General features: G+C 48.0%; 2 protein-coding genes across 3 annotated transcripts; one reads left to right on the top strand and one right to left on the bottom strand.

Moving 5' to 3' along the window:
* Positions 1-12,012: 12,012 nt before the first annotated feature.
* On the top strand, positions 12,013-14,168 carry LOC123411055 (Holliday junction resolvase MOC1, chloroplastic). Of its 2 annotated transcripts, none has more exons than XM_045103975.1 (2): positions 12,013-12,197; positions 12,285-14,168. In XM_045103975.1, exon 2 carries the CDS (start codon positions 12,333-12,335, stop codon positions 13,869-13,871), a length of 1,539 nt encoding a protein of 512 aa, XP_044959910.1. In that variant the 5' UTR covers positions 12,013-12,197; positions 12,285-12,332; the 3' UTR covers positions 13,872-14,168. The 2 variants fall into 2 exon arrangements, with proteins under 2 accessions (XP_044959910.1, XP_044959911.1); XM_045103976.1 differs by having other exon boundaries at positions 12,282-14,168.
* Positions 14,169-17,383: 3,215 nt separating this feature from the next.
* On the bottom strand, positions 17,384-20,387 carry LOC123412605. The gene has a single exon (XM_045105558.1). The coding sequence runs from the start codon at positions 19,351-19,353 to the stop codon at positions 17,569-17,571; it is 1,785 nt and encodes a 594-aa protein (XP_044961493.1). The 5' UTR covers positions 19,354-20,387; the 3' UTR covers positions 17,384-17,568.
* Between the last annotated feature and the right edge of the window lie 632 nt (positions 20,388-21,019).

Raw genomic sequence — 21,019 nt, 5'->3', positions numbered from 1 at the left:
GCACTGAACATGTGTGCAATGGTTTGTATTGGAATTTGTGATCCTTATGTACGAGAACGAAGTTTAGTAATTTCTGTCATTTTTAGTACAATATTTGCTGCCGTTTGCAATGTATGCAATGGTTGGTGTCATTTTGATTTGAATTTTTGTTGTCACTGAATACAAGAAAATAAATAGCAGCAAATTTCTCTTGCAATATAAGTAGATACCATCTACAACATCACGTGCACTTGAAGGTTTCAACACTTCATAGGCTAAATAATTACATCAGATGGGTTCCCAAAAGGTGGTCCAGTTGCAGGTTTGCAACATTTCACTTGCTAAACATTTGCAACACTTTTAACTAGGCAAGATTACACGTTGCCACTAGCATGAAGTATTTAAAGCTAGGAATGGATGATGCAGGGGCTCTTTTTCTCTTCTTTGTGGCAGCACCATGTGTCCCAGTTGATGGTCCAGCTTGTGCACGTGTACATGTCTTTCTTGGAGGCTTAAATGTAGATGCTCTTGTTGGGGCAGTAGCTATTGCAGATGATCTTGCTGGGGTAGTAGCTGTTGTAGTTGATCTTGCTGGGGCAGATGCAGGTGCATTTGATCTTGGTTGGGCAGAAGGTGGCGCAGATGATTCAGCTTGCTACATGTGAAAACAATATGATGTTACATCTAAGTCAGTTAAAATCATGTTAAATTGTAGGGATCATCTAAAATCAGTTAAAATCATGTTGAATTACCTCTGATGCCTTGCTTTTTTGCTAATCTTCACAAGATGTGCATTCCTCTTCTTGCCTCTATCTCGTTTTTTCTTGTAGCCTCCCTTGTTGTGCCTAGTAGTGTTGCGGAGTGACCAAGTAATTATTGTGCCATGCTTGCTCGTTTTGTTGGTAGGCTTAGGTTTCTCAGTTTTCCCCTCTTCCTGTCATTCTTTTTTGAACTGCGAGGCATTCTAACACTAACATAATCTCGAGTTTTAGGCCTAGGCATCTCAGAAATTGGCCACATTTCTTGACCTTCTACTCGCTCTAAACGATGCTCGTATTTTTTGTTGAAGGTCTCAACTCAGTAGCAGGGAGCAATAAAATCTTCCACTTTCTTTCCACACTTGTAGATAGCAGCGACTGCATGAGAGCAAGGGAGACCCGCTAAATGAAAGTAACCACATGAGCAAGTCCAGTTGTCAAGGCTCACTCTGTATTGCCTTATTCTCCCAGTTAACAACTTCACTTCAAAGCCATCTTTGCCATTCCACAACACCTCATGAACTGTGTCCTTGTTATGCTGCTCTTCACCTTCTTCAATATGCTTGGGCATATTTTTTTCAGGAAACCTTGCACCTTTCTCCCTTTGTTCCTGAATTCTAGCAAGCAAGCACCTCTTCATTCTGTATGTGGGCCGTCGGCTGAAGAAGTACTTCACACATCTTGGATCATGGTCTTGAAGATATCGAGTGGTAGCACCATCGAAAAACTGAAGAATCGGCAACCATCTTTCACCTCCAAATATCCAATCGAACCATCCCTTGGACAAGACCATCATTGCCGCATTGGCCATCTCCAAGCGACAAACTTCCAGCTCCCCCACAACACCGGAGATGCAGCCGACGCAACGCGGACGAAGACGAAGAAACAAGAACGTGAGCAAGATCTCCACCGGCGTCTTAAGGAAATTGCACGAACACAAATCCATGGCTCCTCGACGCCGTTGAAGAACGTCGCAGAGACTGTGGCCCATAAAACTTTATTCGCGGTGAAGAAGTCGGCACCGACCGAGCACAGTCACTCGACATACCTATCACAAACTTGTTGGAAATATGCCCTAGAGGCAATAATAAATTAGTTATTATTATATTTCTTAGTTCATGATAATCGTTTATTATCCATGCTATAATTGTATTGATTGGAAACACAATACTTGTGTGGATACATAGACAAAACACTGTCCCTAGTAAGCCTCTAGTTGACTAGCTCGTTGATCAAAGATGGTCAAGGTTTCCTGGCCATAGGCAAGTGTTGTCACTTGATAACGGGATCACATCATTAGGAGAATCATGTGATGGACTAGACCCAAACTAATAGACGTAGCATGTTGATCGTGTCATTTTGTTGCTACTGTTTTCTGCATGTCAAGTATTTATTCCTATGACCATGAGATCATATAACTCACTGACACCGGAGGAATGCTTTGTGTGTATCAAACGTCGCAACGTAACTGGGTGACTATAAAGATGCTCTACAGGTATCTCCGAAGGTGTTAGTTGAGTTAGTATGGATCAAGACTGGGATTTGTCACTCCGTGTGACGGAGAGGTATCTCGGGGCCCACTCGGTAATACAACATCACACACAAGCCTTGCAAGCAATGTAACTTAGTGTAAGTTGCGGGATCTTGTATTACGGAACGAGTAAAGAGACTTGCCGGTAAACGAGATTGAAATAGGTATGCGGATACTGACGATCGAATCTCGGGCAAGTAACATACCGAAGGACAAAGGGAATGACATACGGGATTATACGAATCCTTGGCACTGAGGTTCAAACGATAAGATCTTCGTAGAATATGTAGGATCCAATATGGGCATCCAGGTCCCGCTGTTGGATATTGACCGAGGAGTCTCTCGGGTCATGTCTACATAGTTCTCGAACCCGCAGGGTCTGCACACTTAAGGTTCGACGTTGTTTTATGTGTATTTGAGTTATATGGTTGGTTACCGAATGTTGTTCGGAGTCCCGGATGAGATCACGGACGTCACGAGGGTTTCCGGAATGGTCCGGAAACGAAGATTGATATATAGCATGACCTCATTTGGTTACCGGAAGGTTTTCGTGCATTACCGGAAAAGTTTCGGGCTCATCGGTAGTGTACCGGGAGTGCCGGGAGGGGTGCCGGGGACCATCGGGAGGGGTGTCACGCCCCAAGGGGTCTCATGGGCTATGGGAAGAGATAAACCAGCCCCTAGTGGGCTGGAATAAGTTCCCACTAAGGCCCATAAGGTTTGAGAAGGAAAAAACACAAGGTGGAAAGAGTTTCCAAGTGGGAAGGTGGAATCCTACTCCAAGTAGGATTGGAGTAGGACTCCTCCACCTCCAATTTCGGCCAAACCTTTAGGTTTTGAGGCTGCCTCCTCCCCTCCCTCCCACCTATATATACGGAGGTTTTAGGGCTGATTTGAGACGACTTTCTCACGGCTGCCCGACCACATACCTCCATAGTTTTTCCTCTAGATCGCGTTTCTGCGGAGCTCGGGCGGAGCCCTGCTGAGACAAGATCATCACCAACCTCCGGAGCGCCGTCACGCTGCCGGAGAACTCTTCTACCTCTCCGTCTCTCTTGCTGGATCAAGAAGGCCGAGATCATCGTCGAGCTGTACGTGTGCTGAACGCGGAGGTGCCGTCCGTTCGGTACTAGATCGTGGGACTGATCGCGGGATTGTTCGCGGGGCGGATCGAGGGACGTGAGGACGTTCCACTACATCAACCGCGTTCTCTAACGCTTCTGCTGTACGATCTACGAGGGTACGTAGATCACTCATCCCCTCTCGTAGATGGACATCACCATGATAGGTCTTCGTGCGCGTAGGAAAATTTTTGTTTCCCATGCGACGTTCCCCAACAGTGGCATCATGAGCTAGGTTCATGCGTAGATGTCTTCTCGAGTAGAACACAAAAGTTTTTGTGGGCGGTGATGTGCGTTTTGCTGCCCTCCTTAGTCTTTTCTTGATTCCGCGGTATTGTTGGATTGAAGCGGCTTGGACCGACATTACTCGTACGCTTACGAGAGACTGGTTTCATCGTTACGAGCAACCCCCTTTGCTCAAAGATGACTGGCAAGTGACGGTTTCTCCAACTTTAGTTGAATCGGATTTGACCGAGGAGGTCCGTGGATGAGGTTAAATAGCAACTCATATATCTCCGTTGTGGTGTTTGCGTAAGTAAGATGCGATCCTACTAGATACCCTTGGTCACCACGTAAAACATGCAACAACAAAATTAGAGGACGTCTAACTTGTTTTTGCAGGGTATGATTGTGATGTGATATGGCCAACGATGTGATGTGATATATTGGATGTATGAGATGATCATGTTGTAATAGAAATATCGACTTGCACGTCGATGGTACGGCAACCGGCAGGAGCCATAGGGTTGTCTTTATACTAACATATGTGCTTGCAGATGCGTTTACTATTTTGCTAGGATGTAGCTTTAGTAGTAATAGCATAAGTAGCACGACAACCCCGATGGCAACACGTTGATGGATGATGATGGTGTGGCGCCGGTGACAAGAAGATCGTGCCGGTGCTTTGGTGATGGAGATCAAGAAGCACGTGATGATGGCCATATCATGTCACTTATGAATTGCATGTGATGTTAATCCTTTTATGCACCTTGTTTTGCTTAGAACGACGGTAGCATTATGAGGTGATCTCTCACTAAAATTTCAAGACGAAATTGTGTTCTCCCCGACTGTGCACCGTTGCGACAGTTCTTCGTTTCGAGACACCACGTGATGATCGGGTGTGATAGACTCAACGTTCACATACAACGGGTGCAAAACAGTTGCACACGCAGAACACTTGGGTTAAGCTTGACGAGCCTAGCATGTGCAGACATGGCCTCGGAACACGTGAGACCGAAAGGTCGAGCATGAATCGTATAGTTGATATGATTAGCATAGGGATGCTTACCACTGAAACTATTCTCGACTCACGTGATGATCGGACTTGAGATAGTGGATTTGGATCATGTACCACTCAAATGACTAGAGAGATGTACTTTTTGAGTGGGAGTTCTTAAGTAATATGATTAATTGAACTAATTGTCATGAACATAGTCTAATGGTCTTTGCGAATTACGATGTAGCTTGCGCTATAGCTCTACTGTTTTTTTATGTTCCTAGAGAAAATTTAGTTGAAAATTGATAGTAGCAACCTTTGCAGACTGAGTCTGTAAAACCGAGGATTGTCCTCGTTGCTGCGCAGAAGGCTTATGTCCTTAATGCACCACTCGGTGTGCTGCACCTCGAGTGTCGTCTGTGGATGCTGTGAACATCCGACATACACGTTTCTGATGACTACACGATAGTTCAGTGCAAAGTACTTAATGGCTTAGAAGCAAGGCACCGAAAACGTTTTAAAACGTCACGGAACATAAGTGATGTTCTAAAGAGATGAAATTGTGATTTCATGCTTGTGCCCTTGTTAAGAGGTACGAGACCTCCAACAAGATTCTTTGACCACAAAGTAAAGGAGAAAAGCTCAATCGTTGAGCGTGTGCTCAGATTATCTCAGTACGACAATCACTCGAATCGAGTGGGAGCTAATCTTCCAGATGGGATAGTGATGGTTCTCCAAAATCACTGCCACCAAGCTTTGAGAGCTTCGTGATGAACTATAACATATCAAGGATAGATACAATGATCCTTGAGCGATTCACGACGTTTGACACTGCGAAAGTAGAAATCAAGAAGGAGCATCAATAGTTGATGGTTTGAAAAACCACTAAGTTTCAAGAAAGGGGAGGGCTAGAAGGGATACTTCGTGAAACGGCAAAACAGTTGCTGCGCTAATGAAGAGACCCAAGATTGAACCCAAACCCGAGACTAAGTGCTTCTGTAATAAGGGGAACAGTCACTGAGGCGGAGCAACTCTAGATACTTGGGAGATAAGAAGGCTGGCAAAAGTCGAGAGAAGTATATTTGATATACATAATGTTGATGTGTACTTTACTAGTACTCCTAGTAGCACGAGGGTATTGGATACCGGTTCGGTTGCTAAGTGATTAGTAACGCTAAATGAAAGCTACGGCATAAGCGGAGACTAGCTAAAGGCGAGGTGACGATACGTGTTGGAAGTGTTTCCAAGGTTGATATGATCAAACGTCACACGCCCCCTCTACCATCGGGATTGGTGTTGAACCTAAATAATTGTTATTTGGTGCTTGCGTTAAGCATGAACATGATTGGATCGTGTTTATTGCAATACGATCATTCATTCAAAGAGAATAATGGTTACTCTATTTTGCTTGAATAATCACCTTCAATGGTTTATTGAATCTCGATTGTAGTGTTACACATTGGTGCCAAAAGATACGAGTTAAATGATGATAGTACCACTTACTTGTGGCACTGCCGCTTGAGTCATGTTAGTATATAAATTGCATGAAGAGGCTCCATGCTGATGGATCTTTACTCACCTGATTTCGAATCACTAGTGACATGCAAATCATACCACATGAGCAAGGCCTTGTTTTCATTGAGATGAAACAAGATAGTAACTTGTTGGAAGTGATACATTTTGATGTATGCAGTCTAGTGAGTGCTGAGGCACGCAGTGGATATCATTATGTTCTTACTTCACTGACGACTTGAGTAGATACAGGAGTATTTACTTAATGAATCACAAGTCTGAAATATTGAAAAGTTCAATTCTGTTTCAGAGTGAAGTTCGTCGTAACAAGAGGATAAACTGTCTACGATATGATCATAGAAATGAATATCTGAGTTGCGAGTTTTTGGTACACAGTTAAGACAATGTGGAAATTGTTTCACAGTTCGTGCCACCTGGAACATCATGGTGTGATGATGTGTCTGAACGTCATAGCCACGCACTATTTAGTATGGTGCATGCTGTGATGTCTCTTATCGAATTACCACTATCGTTTATGGGTTATGCATTAGAGACAACCACATTCACTTTAAATAGGGCACCGCGTATTTCCGTTGAGATGACACAGTATAGACTGAGGTTTAGAGAAATCTAAACTGTCGTTTCTTGAAAGTTTGGGGCTTCGAAACTTATGTGAAAAAGTTTCAGTCTGATAAGCTCGAACCCAAAGCGGATAAATGCATCTTCATAGGATATCCAAAACAGTTGGGTACATCTCCTATCTTAGATCCAAAAGCAAAGTGTTTGCTTCTAGAAACGGATCCTTTCTCGAGAAAAGGTTTCTCTCGAAAGAATTGAGTGGGAGGGTAGTAGAACTTGATGAGGTTATTAAAACCATCACTTCAACCAGTGTGTAGGAGGGCATAGGAAGTTGTTCCTGTGGCGCCTACACTAATTGAAGTGGAAGCTGATGATGGTGATCATTGAGCTTCGAATCAAGTTACCACAAACCTCGTAGGTCGACAAGGTCGCGTACTGCTGCAGAGTAGTACGGTAACCCTGTCTTGGAGGTCATGTTGTTGAGCAACAGTGAACCTACGAGTTATGGAGAAAGCGATGGTGGGCCCAGATTCCGACAAATGGCTGGAAGCCATGAAATCCGAGAGAGGAACCATGTGTGAAAACAAAGTGTAGACTTTGGTAGAACTACTTGATGGTCATGGGACTATTGGGTAAAATGGATCTTTAAAAGAAGACAGACGATGATGGTGATAAGTCACTATTAAGAAAAGCTCGACTTGTCGCAAAGATGTTTTCGACAAGATCAAACAGTTGACTATGATGAGTCTTTCTCACTCGTAGCGATGCTAAAGGTCTGTTAGAATTGTGTTAGTAGTTGCTGCATTATTTATGAAATATTGCACGTAGGATTCAAAACGTTGTTTCCTCGACGGTTTCCTTGAGCAAACATTGTATGTGATACAGCCAGAAGGTTTTGTCGATCCTAAAGATACTAGCAAGTATGCAAGCTCCAGTGATCCTTCATGGACTGGTGCAAGCATCTCGGAGTTGGAATAAGCACTTTGATGAGATGATCAAAGATTTTGAGTGTGTACAAGGTTTATGAGAAACTTGTATTTCCAAAGAAGTGAGTGGGAGCACTATAGAATTTCTGATAGGTATATGTGGTTGACATATTGTGGATCAGAAGTAATGTAGAATTTCTGTAAAGCATACAAGGTTGTTTGAAAGAAGTTTTCAAAGGAGTACCTGGATTACGCTACTTGAACGTTGAGCATCAAAGATCTATGGAGATAGATCGAAAGCGCTTAATAGAAGTTTCAACAAGATGCATGCCTTGACAAGTTTTTTGAAAGAGTTCAAAATAGACCAGCAAAGAAGGAGTTCTTGGTTGCGTTGTGAGGTGTGAATTTGAGTAAGACTCAAAACCCGACCACGGCAGAATAAAGAGAATAGACGAAGGTCGTCTTCTATGCCTTAGCCGTAGAATCTAAAGTATGCCATGCTGTGTGCCGCACCTGATGTGTGCCTTGACTCAAAGTCTGTTGAGGGTACAGAGAGTGATCCATGATTGAATCACTAGCAGCGGTCAAAATTTATCCTTAGTAACAAATGGACTAAGGAATTTTTCTCGATTATGGAGGTGGTTAAAGAGTTCGTCGTAAAGGGTTACGTCGATGCAAGCTTTGACACTAATCTGAATAACTATGAGTAGTGAAACGGATTCATATAGTAGAGTGGATATTTGGAGCATTTCCGAATAACACGTAGTAGCAGCATCTATAAGATGACATAAAGATTTGTAAAGAACGCACGGATCTGAAAGTTTCAGAACCGTTGACTAAAACCTCTCTCACAAGCAAGACATGATCAGACCCCATAACTATATGGGTGTTGGATTTGTTGGAATCACATGGTGATGTGAACTAGATTATTGACTCTAGTGCAAGTGGGAGACTGTTGGAAATATGCCCTAGAGGCAATAATAAATTAGTTATTATTATATTTCTTAGTTCATGATAATCGTTTATTATCCATGCTATAATTGTATTGATTGGAAACACAATACTTGTGTGGATACATAGACAAAACACTGTCCCTAGTAAGCCTCTAGTTGACTAGCTCGTTGATCAAAGATGGTCAAGGTTTCCTGGCCATAGGCAAGTGTTGTCACTTGATAACGGGATCACATCATTAGGAGAATCATGTGATGGACTAGACCCAAACTAATAGACGTAGCATGTTGATCGTGTCATTTTGTTGCTACTGTTTTCTGCATGTCAAGTATTTATTCCTATGACCATGAGATCATATAACTCACTGACACCGGAGGAATGCTTTGTGTGTATCAAACGTCGCAACGTAACTGGGTGACTATAAAGATGCTCTACAGGTATCTCCGAAGGTGTTAGTTGAGTTAGTATGGATCAAGACTGGGATTTGTCACTTCGTGTGACGGAGAGGTATCTCGGGGCCCACTCGGTAATACAACATCACACACAAGCCTTGCAAGCAATGTAACTTAGTGTAAGTTGCGGGATCTTGTATTACGGAACGAGTAAAGAGACTTGCCGGTAAACGAGATTGAAATAGGTATGCGGATACTGACGATCGAATCTCGGGCAAGTAACATACCGAAGGACAAAGGGAATGACATACGGGATTATACGAATCCTTGGCACTGAGGTTCAAACGATAAGATCTTCGTAGAATATGTAGGATCCAATATGGGCATCCAGGTCCCGCTGTTGGATATTGACCGAGGAGTCTCTCGGGTCATGTCTACATAGTTCTCGAACCCGCAGGGTCTGCACACTTAAGGTTCGACGTTGTTTTATGCGTATTTGAGTTATATGGTTGGTTACCAAATGTTGTTAGGAGTCCCGGATGAGATCACGGACGTCACGAGGGTTTCCGGAATGGTCCGGAAACGAAGATTGATATATAGGATGACCTCATTTGGTTACCGGAAGGTTTTCGTGCATTACCGGAAAAGTTTCGGGCTCATCGGTAGTGTACCGGGAGTGCCGGGAGGGGTGCCGGGGACCATCGGGAGGGGTGTCACGCCCCAAGGGGTCTCATGGGCTATGGGAAGAGATAAACCAGCCCCTAGTGGGCTGGAATAAGTTCCCACTAAGGCCCATAAGGTTTGAGAAGGAAAAAACACAAGGTGGAAAGAGTTTCCAAGTGGGAAGGTGGAATCCTACTCCAAGTAGGATTGGAGTAGGACTCCTCCACCTCCAATTTCGGCCAAACCTTTAGGTTTTGAGGCTGCCTCCTCCCCTCCCTCCCACCTATATATACGGAGGTTTTAGGGCTGATTTGAGACGACTTTCTCACGGCTGCCCGACCACATACCTCCATAGTTTTTCCTCTAGATCGCGTTTCTGCGGAGCTCGGGCGGAGCCCTGCTGAGACAAGATCATCACCAACCTCCGGAGCGCCGTCACGCTGCCGGAGAACTCTTCTACCTCTCCGTCTCTCTTGCTGGATCAAGAAGGCCGAGATCATCGTCGAGCTGTACGTGTGCTGAACGCGGAGGTGCCGTCCGTTCGGTACTAGATCGTGGGACTGATCGCGGGATTGTTCGCGGGGCGGATCGAGGGACGTGAGGACGTTCCACTACATCAACCGCGTTCTCTAACGCTTCTGCTGTACGATCTACGAGGGTACGTAGATCACTCATCCCCTCTCGTAGATGGACATCACCATGATAGGTCTTCGTGCGCGTAGGAAATTTTTTGTTTCCCATGCGACGTTCCCCAACAAAACTATCTACAGACCAAACGGAAGTAACCGGGCTCCCCCTCCTCCCGCTATTGCGAGAGCGACTAGTGGAGGAAAAGGGAGTCGTCGGCCACGCCGGCAAGAAAGTAGGAACTTCGCCTACAAAGTCGCCTCTCGTTGGCAGTTGACGGTGCTGGCTATTTGGTCCTCTTGCGACCATGGCCACAAACCGCAATGCTCCATGCTTTAATGGATTTCAATTTTTGTTGGTAGTTTACCGAGCTAATCGCTTGACATGTTTGAATGGATTTCATTTTTCATCCATTCCATGCCACATGCACTCTGTCTTACCAGATATGTCCGCTGTTAGCCGGTCATTGGAACGAGACAGAGTGAACTTCGGAATACATCGTCGTCTCCGCGTGCCTCGGTTATCTCTTACCGCCCTTTACTTATGCATTTTATTTTGTGATAGCCATATCGTTTCATGTTATATATGTTGCTATCACTTAGTTATTTATCTTGTTTAGCATAAGTTGTTGGTGCACATATGTGAGCCTAGTTGTCTTAGGTTTTGCGCTTGACAAATTAAATAATGTTTTATTCCGCATTTGTTCAAGCATAAAGTGTAATTATTTTAAAGCGCCTATTCACCCCCCCTCTAGGTGACATTCATGTTCTTTCACTTTGCAGCGATGGAGCCACGTCGAGTTCGGGTGTTTAGGTGATCTATCATTCTTTTCATTTGGTGACTATTGTGTGGGTACCTCAAGCAAGTGACGGGTGTTGTTGTCAAGCTCATGGGATTCTTCATTTTTGTTCAAACATGGATGGCATGGTGGCGACGACATCTCTATGATAAACCTGTGTCCCCGGGCTTCGCCGTTGCGACGACGTTTGCTTCAACGCCAATGCGGAGGTTGGAAGAGTCCAATAGTGGGTGTAGATAGTGATCTGCCTTGGTGGCTTGTGTGCTGGATTTATTGTTGGCGGCTGACATGTATGATTTTCTCCTCCGACATCAGCAAGGGTACTCGATCTTAAGCTCGATGACGTGTCTGGGTGCTTCCCAGCAAGATTCTTTGAACGACAATCTCACCCATGGTAAATTATTTTGGAGGTTCGAAAAGAGATGATGGAGCTGCGGTGAGATCGCCTGAAGAGGTGATGTATCACTTTTTTTTCCATTGGTGGAGACATGTGAGAGACGCTCCTCGCAAGCTGAGGGGATTGTTCGGTCCTGATTGGAATTTTCTTTCTTGGTTAATGGTTTTATGCAAAGGCCAGTGTTCCGATGTGTTCCTCAATTTTGTCCGGCCGATGTCTACGTGGCTGGCACGTTGATCTTTTTATATTATTGAGACACACGTTACCATGATTTTTTTACGAAAATACACGTGTAGATTTGTGAACATGAACAGTGCTGCTCGCCTGTGCTCACTGTTATTTGTTTTTCGGTGCCTTGTATGGAGTAGATTCTAGTCGGAACGCATAACATACATTTCCCATCTTTGAAAAGTACTCTTTGTGTAGGCGAAAAGCATCATGTGGATGTGGGGGCGAGGCGAATGACGTGGGGGCTGAAAAGGAGGGAGGGAGCGTAGTTTGGTGGACCGTCGCCCACAACGCAACGTCTTCCGCTCCCAACGGTCGACTCGGGCTGGCATAGCCTGCCTCCCTCTTAAACCCTCGCCTCCTCTTCCCCCCTCCGCGCACGCGCCGCATCCGTTCCCCATTTCAAACCACGAGACGAGGAACCAAATCCCCCACATAATCCTCCGATCCGCCCATCAAATCGCGCCCCTGATCGCGCAGGAGTCTGCTCGCCTCCGTCAATCGATCCGTCCGTCCAGGTACCCTCCCCGATCTCCTTCGATCCGCTAATCGCTCGCTCGGCCGCCTCTGATCCCTCTCCGGCTCTGCCGCCGCCGCCGCAGCAGCAGCAGGAGACGGAGGAGGCGAGGGGAGCGTCTCGGGCGACGGCGGTCATGGAGGAGGACCCGCTGATCCCGCTGGTGCACGTGTGGAACAACGCCGCCTTCGACGACTCCTCCTCCTCGTGCTCCTCCGCCTGGCACGCGCACGCCACGCCCGTGCGCAGGGGCGAGAAGGAGAACCGCCGCCCGCCCCCGAAGAGCGAGGAGGAGGACGCCGACGCCGAGATCGCGCGCGTCGAGGCCGAGATCCTGCGCCTCTCCTCCCGCCTCCACCACCTCCGCGTCTCCAGGGGCTACGACGCCCCGCAGCGGGTCGCCGACGCCGGGACGCGGCCGCGGGCCAGGGGGCTCAACCTCGCCCCACTCGACGACCTCCCCACCGCCGCCGCCGACCCCAACAACCTGCTCCTCCTCCCGGCGAAGCAGCAGCAGCAGCCCCCGCCCGCCGCGCAGAAGCCCAGGCCCGCCGCCAAGCAGCAGCTCCCGACGTCGCGGGGCGGCAGGGGGCTCAGCCTCGGCCCGCTCGACATCGCCGCCGCGAACCCCTCCAAGGCCCCCGCGGCGCGTCAGCAACCGCAGCCGCAGCCGCAGCAGGCCGCCCCGGCCAGCCGCATCCTGAGGCCGATCAAGGAGCCCCCCGTGCAGCGCCGCAGGGGCGTCAGCCTCGGCCCGCTGGAGATCCAGCACGGCATCAGTGGCACCAAGCCCGCCCCGGCGGCCGCTGCCGCGGCGCGGGCCAAGCCGTTCCCCAGCAAGCTGAACGCCATCCGCGAAGAAGGGCAGGCATCCAGGCAGCAGCCCGCGGTCCCCGCCAAGCTATGGCCGTCGAGCAACGCCAGACAGCCGCTGGACAGCAGCAAGCAAGGAACAGCGGCCAGCAGGGCCAAGGCGAGGAGCTCCAGCATGAGCCCCAGGGCCAGGAGGCAGTCCATTGCCAGGGCCACGAACAGCACAAGGGGAGGCGTCGCCGCATTCGGGGCTGCCAAGGTGGTGGCCGACCAGCTCACGCCCAAAGCTGCCATGAACCACATCAGCACTGCGTCCACCTGCAGGAGGCCGGCAGGGAGCTCCAAGGTCAGGGTCGTCCCGAGCCGCTACAGCCTCATGCCCGGCGCATCCCTGGGAGCCGCAACACAAGATGGTCGCCGCAAGGAGTCTCTCCCGGGATCAACAGGGAGCACAGGCCAGAAGGAGGAGATCAAAGCGGTGCCCACTGAGCCTGTCGATGATGATCTGTCTCCTGAATCACTGGACAAGGTTGCTGAACTGCTCCCGAGGATCAGGACCATGCCGCGTCCCAACGAGACTCCCCGCGACTCAGGATGCGCGAAGCGCGCCGCCGATCTGGTCGGGAAGCGATCCTTCTTTGCCGCGGCCGCAGCCGGCGATGGCAGCGCCATTTCCTCCTACCAGGCGCGGGTCCTTGAAGCCGAGGCACCGGAGGAGGCAGCAGCAGCAGGGGCCTTGAGCGATGAGGCAGCAGCAGCAGGGGCCTTGAGCGATGAGGCAGCAGCAGCAGCAGCAGCAGCAGAAGCCTTGAGCGATGAGGCGGCAGCAGCAGAAGCCTTGAGCGATGAGGCAGCAGCATGATTTTGATCCATTGATGATTGGCCGGGGAGTGCTTGCTTAACTTGAGCATTTGGGTGAGGCTTTTTGCAGCGTGTTATATAGTCAGTCTACTGTTACATTCGTATCTCATGCTTTGTTTGCCATTTCATTCGTTAAGGACCTGCTTAGAGTGTGAAGAAGACCTTTATCCGGGTGCTATTGTTTTTAGTTTTACCTGTCGGTCAGTGTGCTCTGTTCTGTGTAAGTAGTGTCATGGTGTGGTTCAGAAACCTTTTGGTTGGTACTTGGTAATGCAAGAGGATAATATTCTGCTCCAAAGCTTGCTGAAATTGAAATGTTTCCCTGTCGTATGCAAATAGCTGATGAGTAGCATTTCTTCTTTGATTTAGCCATTGTTCAGCAATTTCATTTCTGCAGACATGTGTTCTGGTTTTCAGTTCCTGCATAGGCATAGCTGATTAAGATACAGAATAACAACAGTACAAACGGAGGTGATTGGGTAGCATGATTTATGCTGGACTGACTAAGCTTGAGTCCAAATTCACAGTGAATTCGGTAGTGCGAGACCATTAAGCTTGAATCCAAATTCGATGTGAATTCAGTAGTGCCAGACCATTTATTTATACGGGTGCTCTTTTGTCTTTAGTTTTACTCGTCTGTCAGTGTGCTCTGTTTATGTAAGTAGTGCCCTGGTGTGGTTCTGAAACCTTTTTGTTGGAAATGCAAGAGGATAATATTCTGCTCGAAAGCTTGCTGAAATGTCTTCCTTCCATAGCTGATGAGTAGCATTTCTTCTTTCATTTAGCCACTATTTGAGCAATTTCGTTTCTGCATACATGTGTACTAGGTTTCAGTACTACTCCCTCCGTTCCTAAATATAAGTCTTTTAAGAGATTTCATTAGGAGTCTACGTACGAAGCAAAATGAATGAATCTACACTCTAAAGTATGTCTATATGCATCCGTATGTAGGCTATTAGTGAAATTTCTAGAAAGACTTATACTCCCACCGTTTCAAAATAACTGTCTCAAGCTTAGTATAAATTTGTATAGAGCTAGTACAAAGTTGAGACATTTATTTTGGGACGGAGGGAGTATTTAGAAATGGAGGGAGTACTATCTAATACTTACTCCCTCCGTTCCTAAATATAAGTCTTTTTAAAGGTTTTACTAAAAGACTACATACGGATGTATATAGACATACTTTAGAGTATAGATTCACTCATTTTGCTCTGCATGTAGTCCCTTAATGAAATCTTTTAAAAGACTTATATTTAGGAACGGAGGGAGGACTATGGTTCATGCATAGCCATATAACTGATGAGATAAATAACAACAGTAAGAATGGATGTGACAGGGTAGCATACTGTTCATTATAACAGCTTGTATCCAAATTCACTGCAGATTCTGTAGTGCCAGACCATTCAACACTTGTCTCATGCATCTGTAGATAGATAACTATGCCCGTAGGAGCCAATCCATTCAACACTTGTCTCATGCATCTGTAGATAGATAACTATGGATGTAGTGATACAACAGTAAAAATGGATGTGACAGGGTAGCAGACTGTTCATTATAACAGCTTGTATCCAAATTCACTGCAGATTCTGTATTGCCAGACCATTCAACACTTGTCTCATGCATCTGTAGATAGATAACTATGGATGTAGTGATAATTTTAACCCACAAAGCACAGACAGCTGGAAACAAATGGACAAGTCATTGCTGTAGATCCACGTGCTCATCTTGAAGTATCACGGGATGCTGAAATTGTGAGGGAAACATAGAGGAAGATTTTAGTGGCACCATCATCTGTCTATCTATATAGTTAAAACAGAATGAGTCATGTTGGGAACATCATACATGTAAGCTAATGTATGAGTAGCATGCACGGGCACGGCAGGCTGACGACATCCTGAAAACTAATGCAGATTCCTGAAGCAGAGCTGATGTTAACCTATATATAAAAATTGATATGTGTCACTAGGAAGAGAAACTCGTGTAGTGAGCTGTATGATTTTGATCCAATCATGATTGATCATAGTGCTTGCTTAATTTCAGCATTCGAATGAGTTTTTTTTTAATTGCAGTGTGTTACATAGTCTGCTGTTACATTCATAATGCTGCCATTTCGTTTGTTAAGACCTTCATATTGGTACCGAAACCTTGTAGTCTGGGAATGCACGAGGATATTCTGGTCCAAAGCTTGCTGAACTTGAAATGTTCTGCTTTGGTATGCATATGGCTGATGAGTAGCATTTCTTATCTATATATTGTTTCTACAAATTCATTTCAGCAGACATGTGTTCTGGTGGAAACTGCAGTTTCAATGCTAGAGTGCTGCGGTTCATGCATTATAGGCATAGCTGAGAAGATAATAAGAACTGCAGAAAATGGAGGTTCATGAGTCGGACAAAGTGTTCTAACCAAAAACAACCAAACGATGGGCCAAGCAAGCATGGATCCAAATCCAGTAATTCAGTCGGACAAGTGTCCAACTAATAAGACCTGTAAAAAATTGGAATATTTCTGTGGCAGCAGGAGAGCTGCGTAGAGACTACTAACGGGATCATACTGAATTTACCAGTTGGCATCTGCCCAAACATATTTGAAGACAGCATGATTCATCGGGTGCCCTGTCATTTGATATAAGAATCCCCTTTATTAGCATTGTTAAACATGACATGTATAAGTATAAACTTGGAGGAGAAGCACCCTGCTCTTTCTTTTATTGTGTTGTATTGTTTGCAGGAGGATATTCTGCTTGTGTTGTTCGGAAAGCTTGTTGAAACGTTCTTCTTTCGTCTGCAAGCAGCTGATGTATAGGTGATTATTTCAGCAGACATGTCCTCCGCTAGAAACTGTATTTTCAGACTTCCAGTACTACTCCTGCTACAGTAGGTCCAGCCAGGGCGGCAGTTCATGCATAGGCAATAGGCATTAGCTGAGAAGATAATAAATAAAGAAAAGTGAAAATGGATGTTCACTGCAAGTGAGTAAGACAAGTTGCTCTCTCATTAACAAGAACAAACAAAAGATGGACCAAGTAAGCAAGCATGAGTCCAAGCTCACTGCAAATTGACCAATTCAGCATTGCCGCAGACACGTGAACCAAGATCCACTGATCGCTTTGGCTCTACTAGGGATAAATTTGAGCCACAGAGCACAAATACAAACAGCTAGTAGAAGCCTGGACAAGCCATCGCTGGAGTGATTCACGTGCTCATCTTGATGCATCACGGGATGATGAACTTGGATTAGATGGAAAGATAAAGAAGGAATCTCTAGGTGGATATAGGACAACATGTTCTTGTCTTTATATTTTGATGGCGTTTTGCGGCGATGGAGTAACCGTAGTCGGTTCGTCCGTTTCCTAATAATAATCACCACTTGCTCCTGCTAGTCTTGAGATACATTTGCTACTACTGCAATTTACTGGACTTGTCAGAGTTGACGGTTCAGCGTTACAACATGTCTGAAACAAGTAATGGACTTACCACTTCCAATTGCTGATGATCATGACACAACCAAGACTGATGACAAAACTTGAATTTCACTGCAGTTGCAATGTACAGCACAAGGGAATCACAATGGTGGTTGGATGTGGATATGCAGAAAAAAACTATATAGACAGCAAATCAAATGTACTACTAGCGCTAAATCAAAGGGGTGTTTAGTGAAGGCGTCTGGGTAAGAAAGGGCGTCAGGAAAATAGTAACTTAGGCGCTCCATATCTTGCTGAACATGGTCTGCAGCCTGTTGTTGGCAATCTTCTTGACGGCCTTCCTGGCGTCCGGGTCGCCGGAGTCGGCGAGCTCCTTGAGGCTCCCGAAGTGCTCCGACGACACGATCTTCTTCCTCCCGGCGCCGGTCTCGGCCAGCGACATGACGGCCGAGAGGATGAGGCCCTTGGCCATCAGCTTGCCCTCGGAGGGGTCGAGCAGCTGCAGCAGCCGGTCCAGGTTGTCGCCGTCCTGGATGAAGATGACCCGGTTCGCCTGCTGCGACAGCAGGCTGGACAGCACCTGCGCCGCCATCTCGCGCACCCGGAACGACTTGGCGCCGAGCAGGCCGGCCAGCGCGGCGAAGTACCCCGCCCTGCCCATCATCCGGCTGTACTCCTCCGACGCCTCCGAGAGGTGGCGGAGGATCTTGAGCGTGCAGTCCAGCACGGCGTAGTCGCCGTTGTTGAGGTAGTGCAGCAGCCAGCCGAGCACGTCGGAGCTTGTGAGGTCGTCGATGGAGCTCGCCGAGGAGAAGCAGAAGAACCAGATGGCCGCCAGGGCCACCTCCCGGGCCTTGTAGGAGTATGGGAGGTCCGGGTATATCAGCTGGAGGAGCGACTGGATCACCCCCATGCCGATGGCTTCCTCCCTCACGTCGGCGTCGTCGAGCGCCATGGCGTGCAGCAGCTCCACCGCGCCCAGCTTCCGGACCTCCTCCATCTTCTGCGAGAGCTTTACGAGCTCGGTCACCACGCCCTGCTCCACCATGAACGTCTTGACCTCCTCCACCCTGCTCAGGTTCCGGAGGACGGCGAAGGACGAGCTGAGCAGCCGGCCGCCGCTGCCGGCGTCGGCGCAGGCGTGGAGCAGCGTGGTGACCCCGCCGTGCGCGCACACGGCCCACACGTTGTCCGAGTTCTCCGTCAGCTCCCGCAGCGCCTGCGCCGCCCGCTCCCTGGCGAACGCCGTGGCGCCCATGCCGGCCGCGTTCTCCATCACCTGCACCAGCGGCGCGATGACGCCGGCCTTGACCAGCATGCCCCTGTACGAGTCGGACCCCGCGACGACGGCCACGGCGCCCGCGGCCTCCTCCTGGATGCGCGGGTCCCGCGACTCGAGGAAGCCGGCGAGCACGGCGACGCCGTCGTCGACGTCGAGCGCCACGACCCGCACGCACGCCTCGTCCTCCGACATGAGCTCGGCGATGGTGGCCAGCGCCTGCGCCCTCTGCACGGGCCCGCCGATCCTGATCCGGGAGAAGAGGTCCTTGAGGAAGAACCTCTTCTCGGCGACGCAGGCGTCGGCGCCCGGCCGCACCGCGACGATGGCCTGCGACGGCGACATGGACGCGCCGGTGGAGGCCATCTCCTTGAGCTGCCGCACGTGCGCCTCCAGCTTGGCGCTGAGGCTGTCCATGTCGCTCCGCAGGCGCAGCCGCCCGCCCCGGTACGTGCCGTCGCTGCACTGCGAGGCCACGTCCAGGATGCCCCTCACGGTGGCCGAAGCAGAGTGCAGAAACTGAACCAACACGTGGTGTCCTTCTTCCCCTTCCTCCTCCACCTCCTCTGCCCCCTCGCCGTCGCCGCCATTGCCGCGCAGCAAGCTGAGCCCGGAGCAGAGCTGCCGGAGCTTGTCCTTGAGGGAATTCCACTTGGTCGGGAACTGCGGGACGGAGCAGCTCAGACAAGACGACGCCAGAGCCTCGAGCACCATCAGCGCCTCGCCATGGCCGCCCCCTCCCAGTCCCACCGCCGCCGCTCCTACCATCTCGGCAACCATGGTGACAAGACAAGCCAACGCACTCCCGTCCCGTGCTACCTATGCGGCAGCATGCATGTTGAGGAGCTCGCAACCAACCGATGGCGATGATGATGATGACGGTGTGAGTAGGAGGAGGAGGAGCTCGGAGTGGGACGGAACTCGTCGAGGAGAGAGCTCAACTATTAATGGAGGCGTTGGTGGTGTAGGTACGTGCCAATTTCTCAGTTTTGTACCCATGCAGGCAGTAGGAGTAGCCCCGTGTGGCGCCGCATCGGCGTGGCTAGGGTAGATGGGCGGCCGGCCCGGTAGCTGCTGGTTGGTGCTGCACCTGTCCTCACCCGCCTCTGATCTGTCTTCTCGTTAGCCAGCCAGCCCTCTCCTGCCTTGCTGCCCTCCTTTTGGTTTCTTCCATTGGAATCTTGCTGCTCCCTCCTTCCCTCCAAAATCCCCGTGTCCTCAAATTGGCTTCATCTTTTTTTTAATCCAGTGGTCTCTTTTGGTGATTTTGTTTGTGGAATTGGAATGATGGGATGGATCAGTAGTGGGTTGGGTGAGAGCCAGTGATCAAGGGAGCTGAAAACAACATGGGCTGGGAGGGATCATCGTGCATGCTGGGGATGGGGCCAGGGGCTACGGTTAAGGGTTGGTGATCATGCACTAGCTAGCCCATTATGGGTTTCATTTCCAGGGTTTGTGAGGGCATCATCGACATCGAGTGTACCTTTCCCTGAGTAAGATAAAGGCTTTACGCTTTCTCCTTCTGTGATTAAGTATCCACGAACTGTACTGCGCCCTGGCTGGGGATGCATGGATGGATGGATGGATGGAAGGTGCTGCGCAGTGCCAGTGCTGTTGGGGCCCTGTCTGGCCTAACCAACCTGAGCCGTAGGGCCGTATGATACTTGTGTGAAGGTAAAGTCACGGTACAGGGGAGGGGACTGACCTAACCAACTCGCCCTGTTCTGATCATGAGCACGTCTGTTCGTTGTTCGCTCGGTTCTGTATGTGTAGTGCTGGGGACAGGTCCCGGATGGAAAATGCGACGCCAAAAAACATGTGGTTTCTCTCCATGTTATTTTATGTTTCGTGCATGTGCAAATTGAGGGCATTATATGGATCAAGTAAAGGTAGAGTTAAGAGATAACTGCAAGTAAGGCCTTGTTTGGAAGCACTTAGATTATATAATTCAGTTTTTATAATCTATTTTGTCTTCAAACATGACAGATTGTGGTGTAGATTATAAAAACTAGATGGGCAGATTTTAAAAACTCATAATCTACTCTACCCCAGCTAAAATCAGATTATGAATTGTTAATGACGCATTATCCTTGTAAAATTGGAGATAATTACATTCCTGCCACCGCCACCCTCCTCTTTTAAAAAAAACAGAGGACAGACAGGTCATTATGCAATGTAAAATCTGGATTACAGTTTATATAATCTAGCCTTCAAACATGCCCATCTAGATTATTTTCATAAACCAAATTATATAATCTATCCTCATAATCCAAATTAGCATAATCTATTATGGTTTCAAACAGGACCTAAGAACACGAAGATGTAACCCCAATAACGAATGATCTCATGACAATGAATGTCCCGTCTAAGTGTCTGAGTGCATTGGTTGTTCGATGTCCAAGCACCCTCTTACTATGAGTTGCTCTTGTCACATATATAGGGACTG

Source organism: Hordeum vulgare, chromosome 7H (assembly GCF_904849725.1).
Source record: "Hordeum vulgare subsp. vulgare chromosome 7H, MorexV3_pseudomolecules_assembly, whole genome shotgun sequence".
In the NCBI taxonomy this organism is placed as follows: Eukaryota; Viridiplantae; Streptophyta; class Magnoliopsida; order Poales; family Poaceae; genus Hordeum; species Hordeum vulgare.
This window is presented reverse-complemented; position numbering and strand designations above follow the sequence as displayed.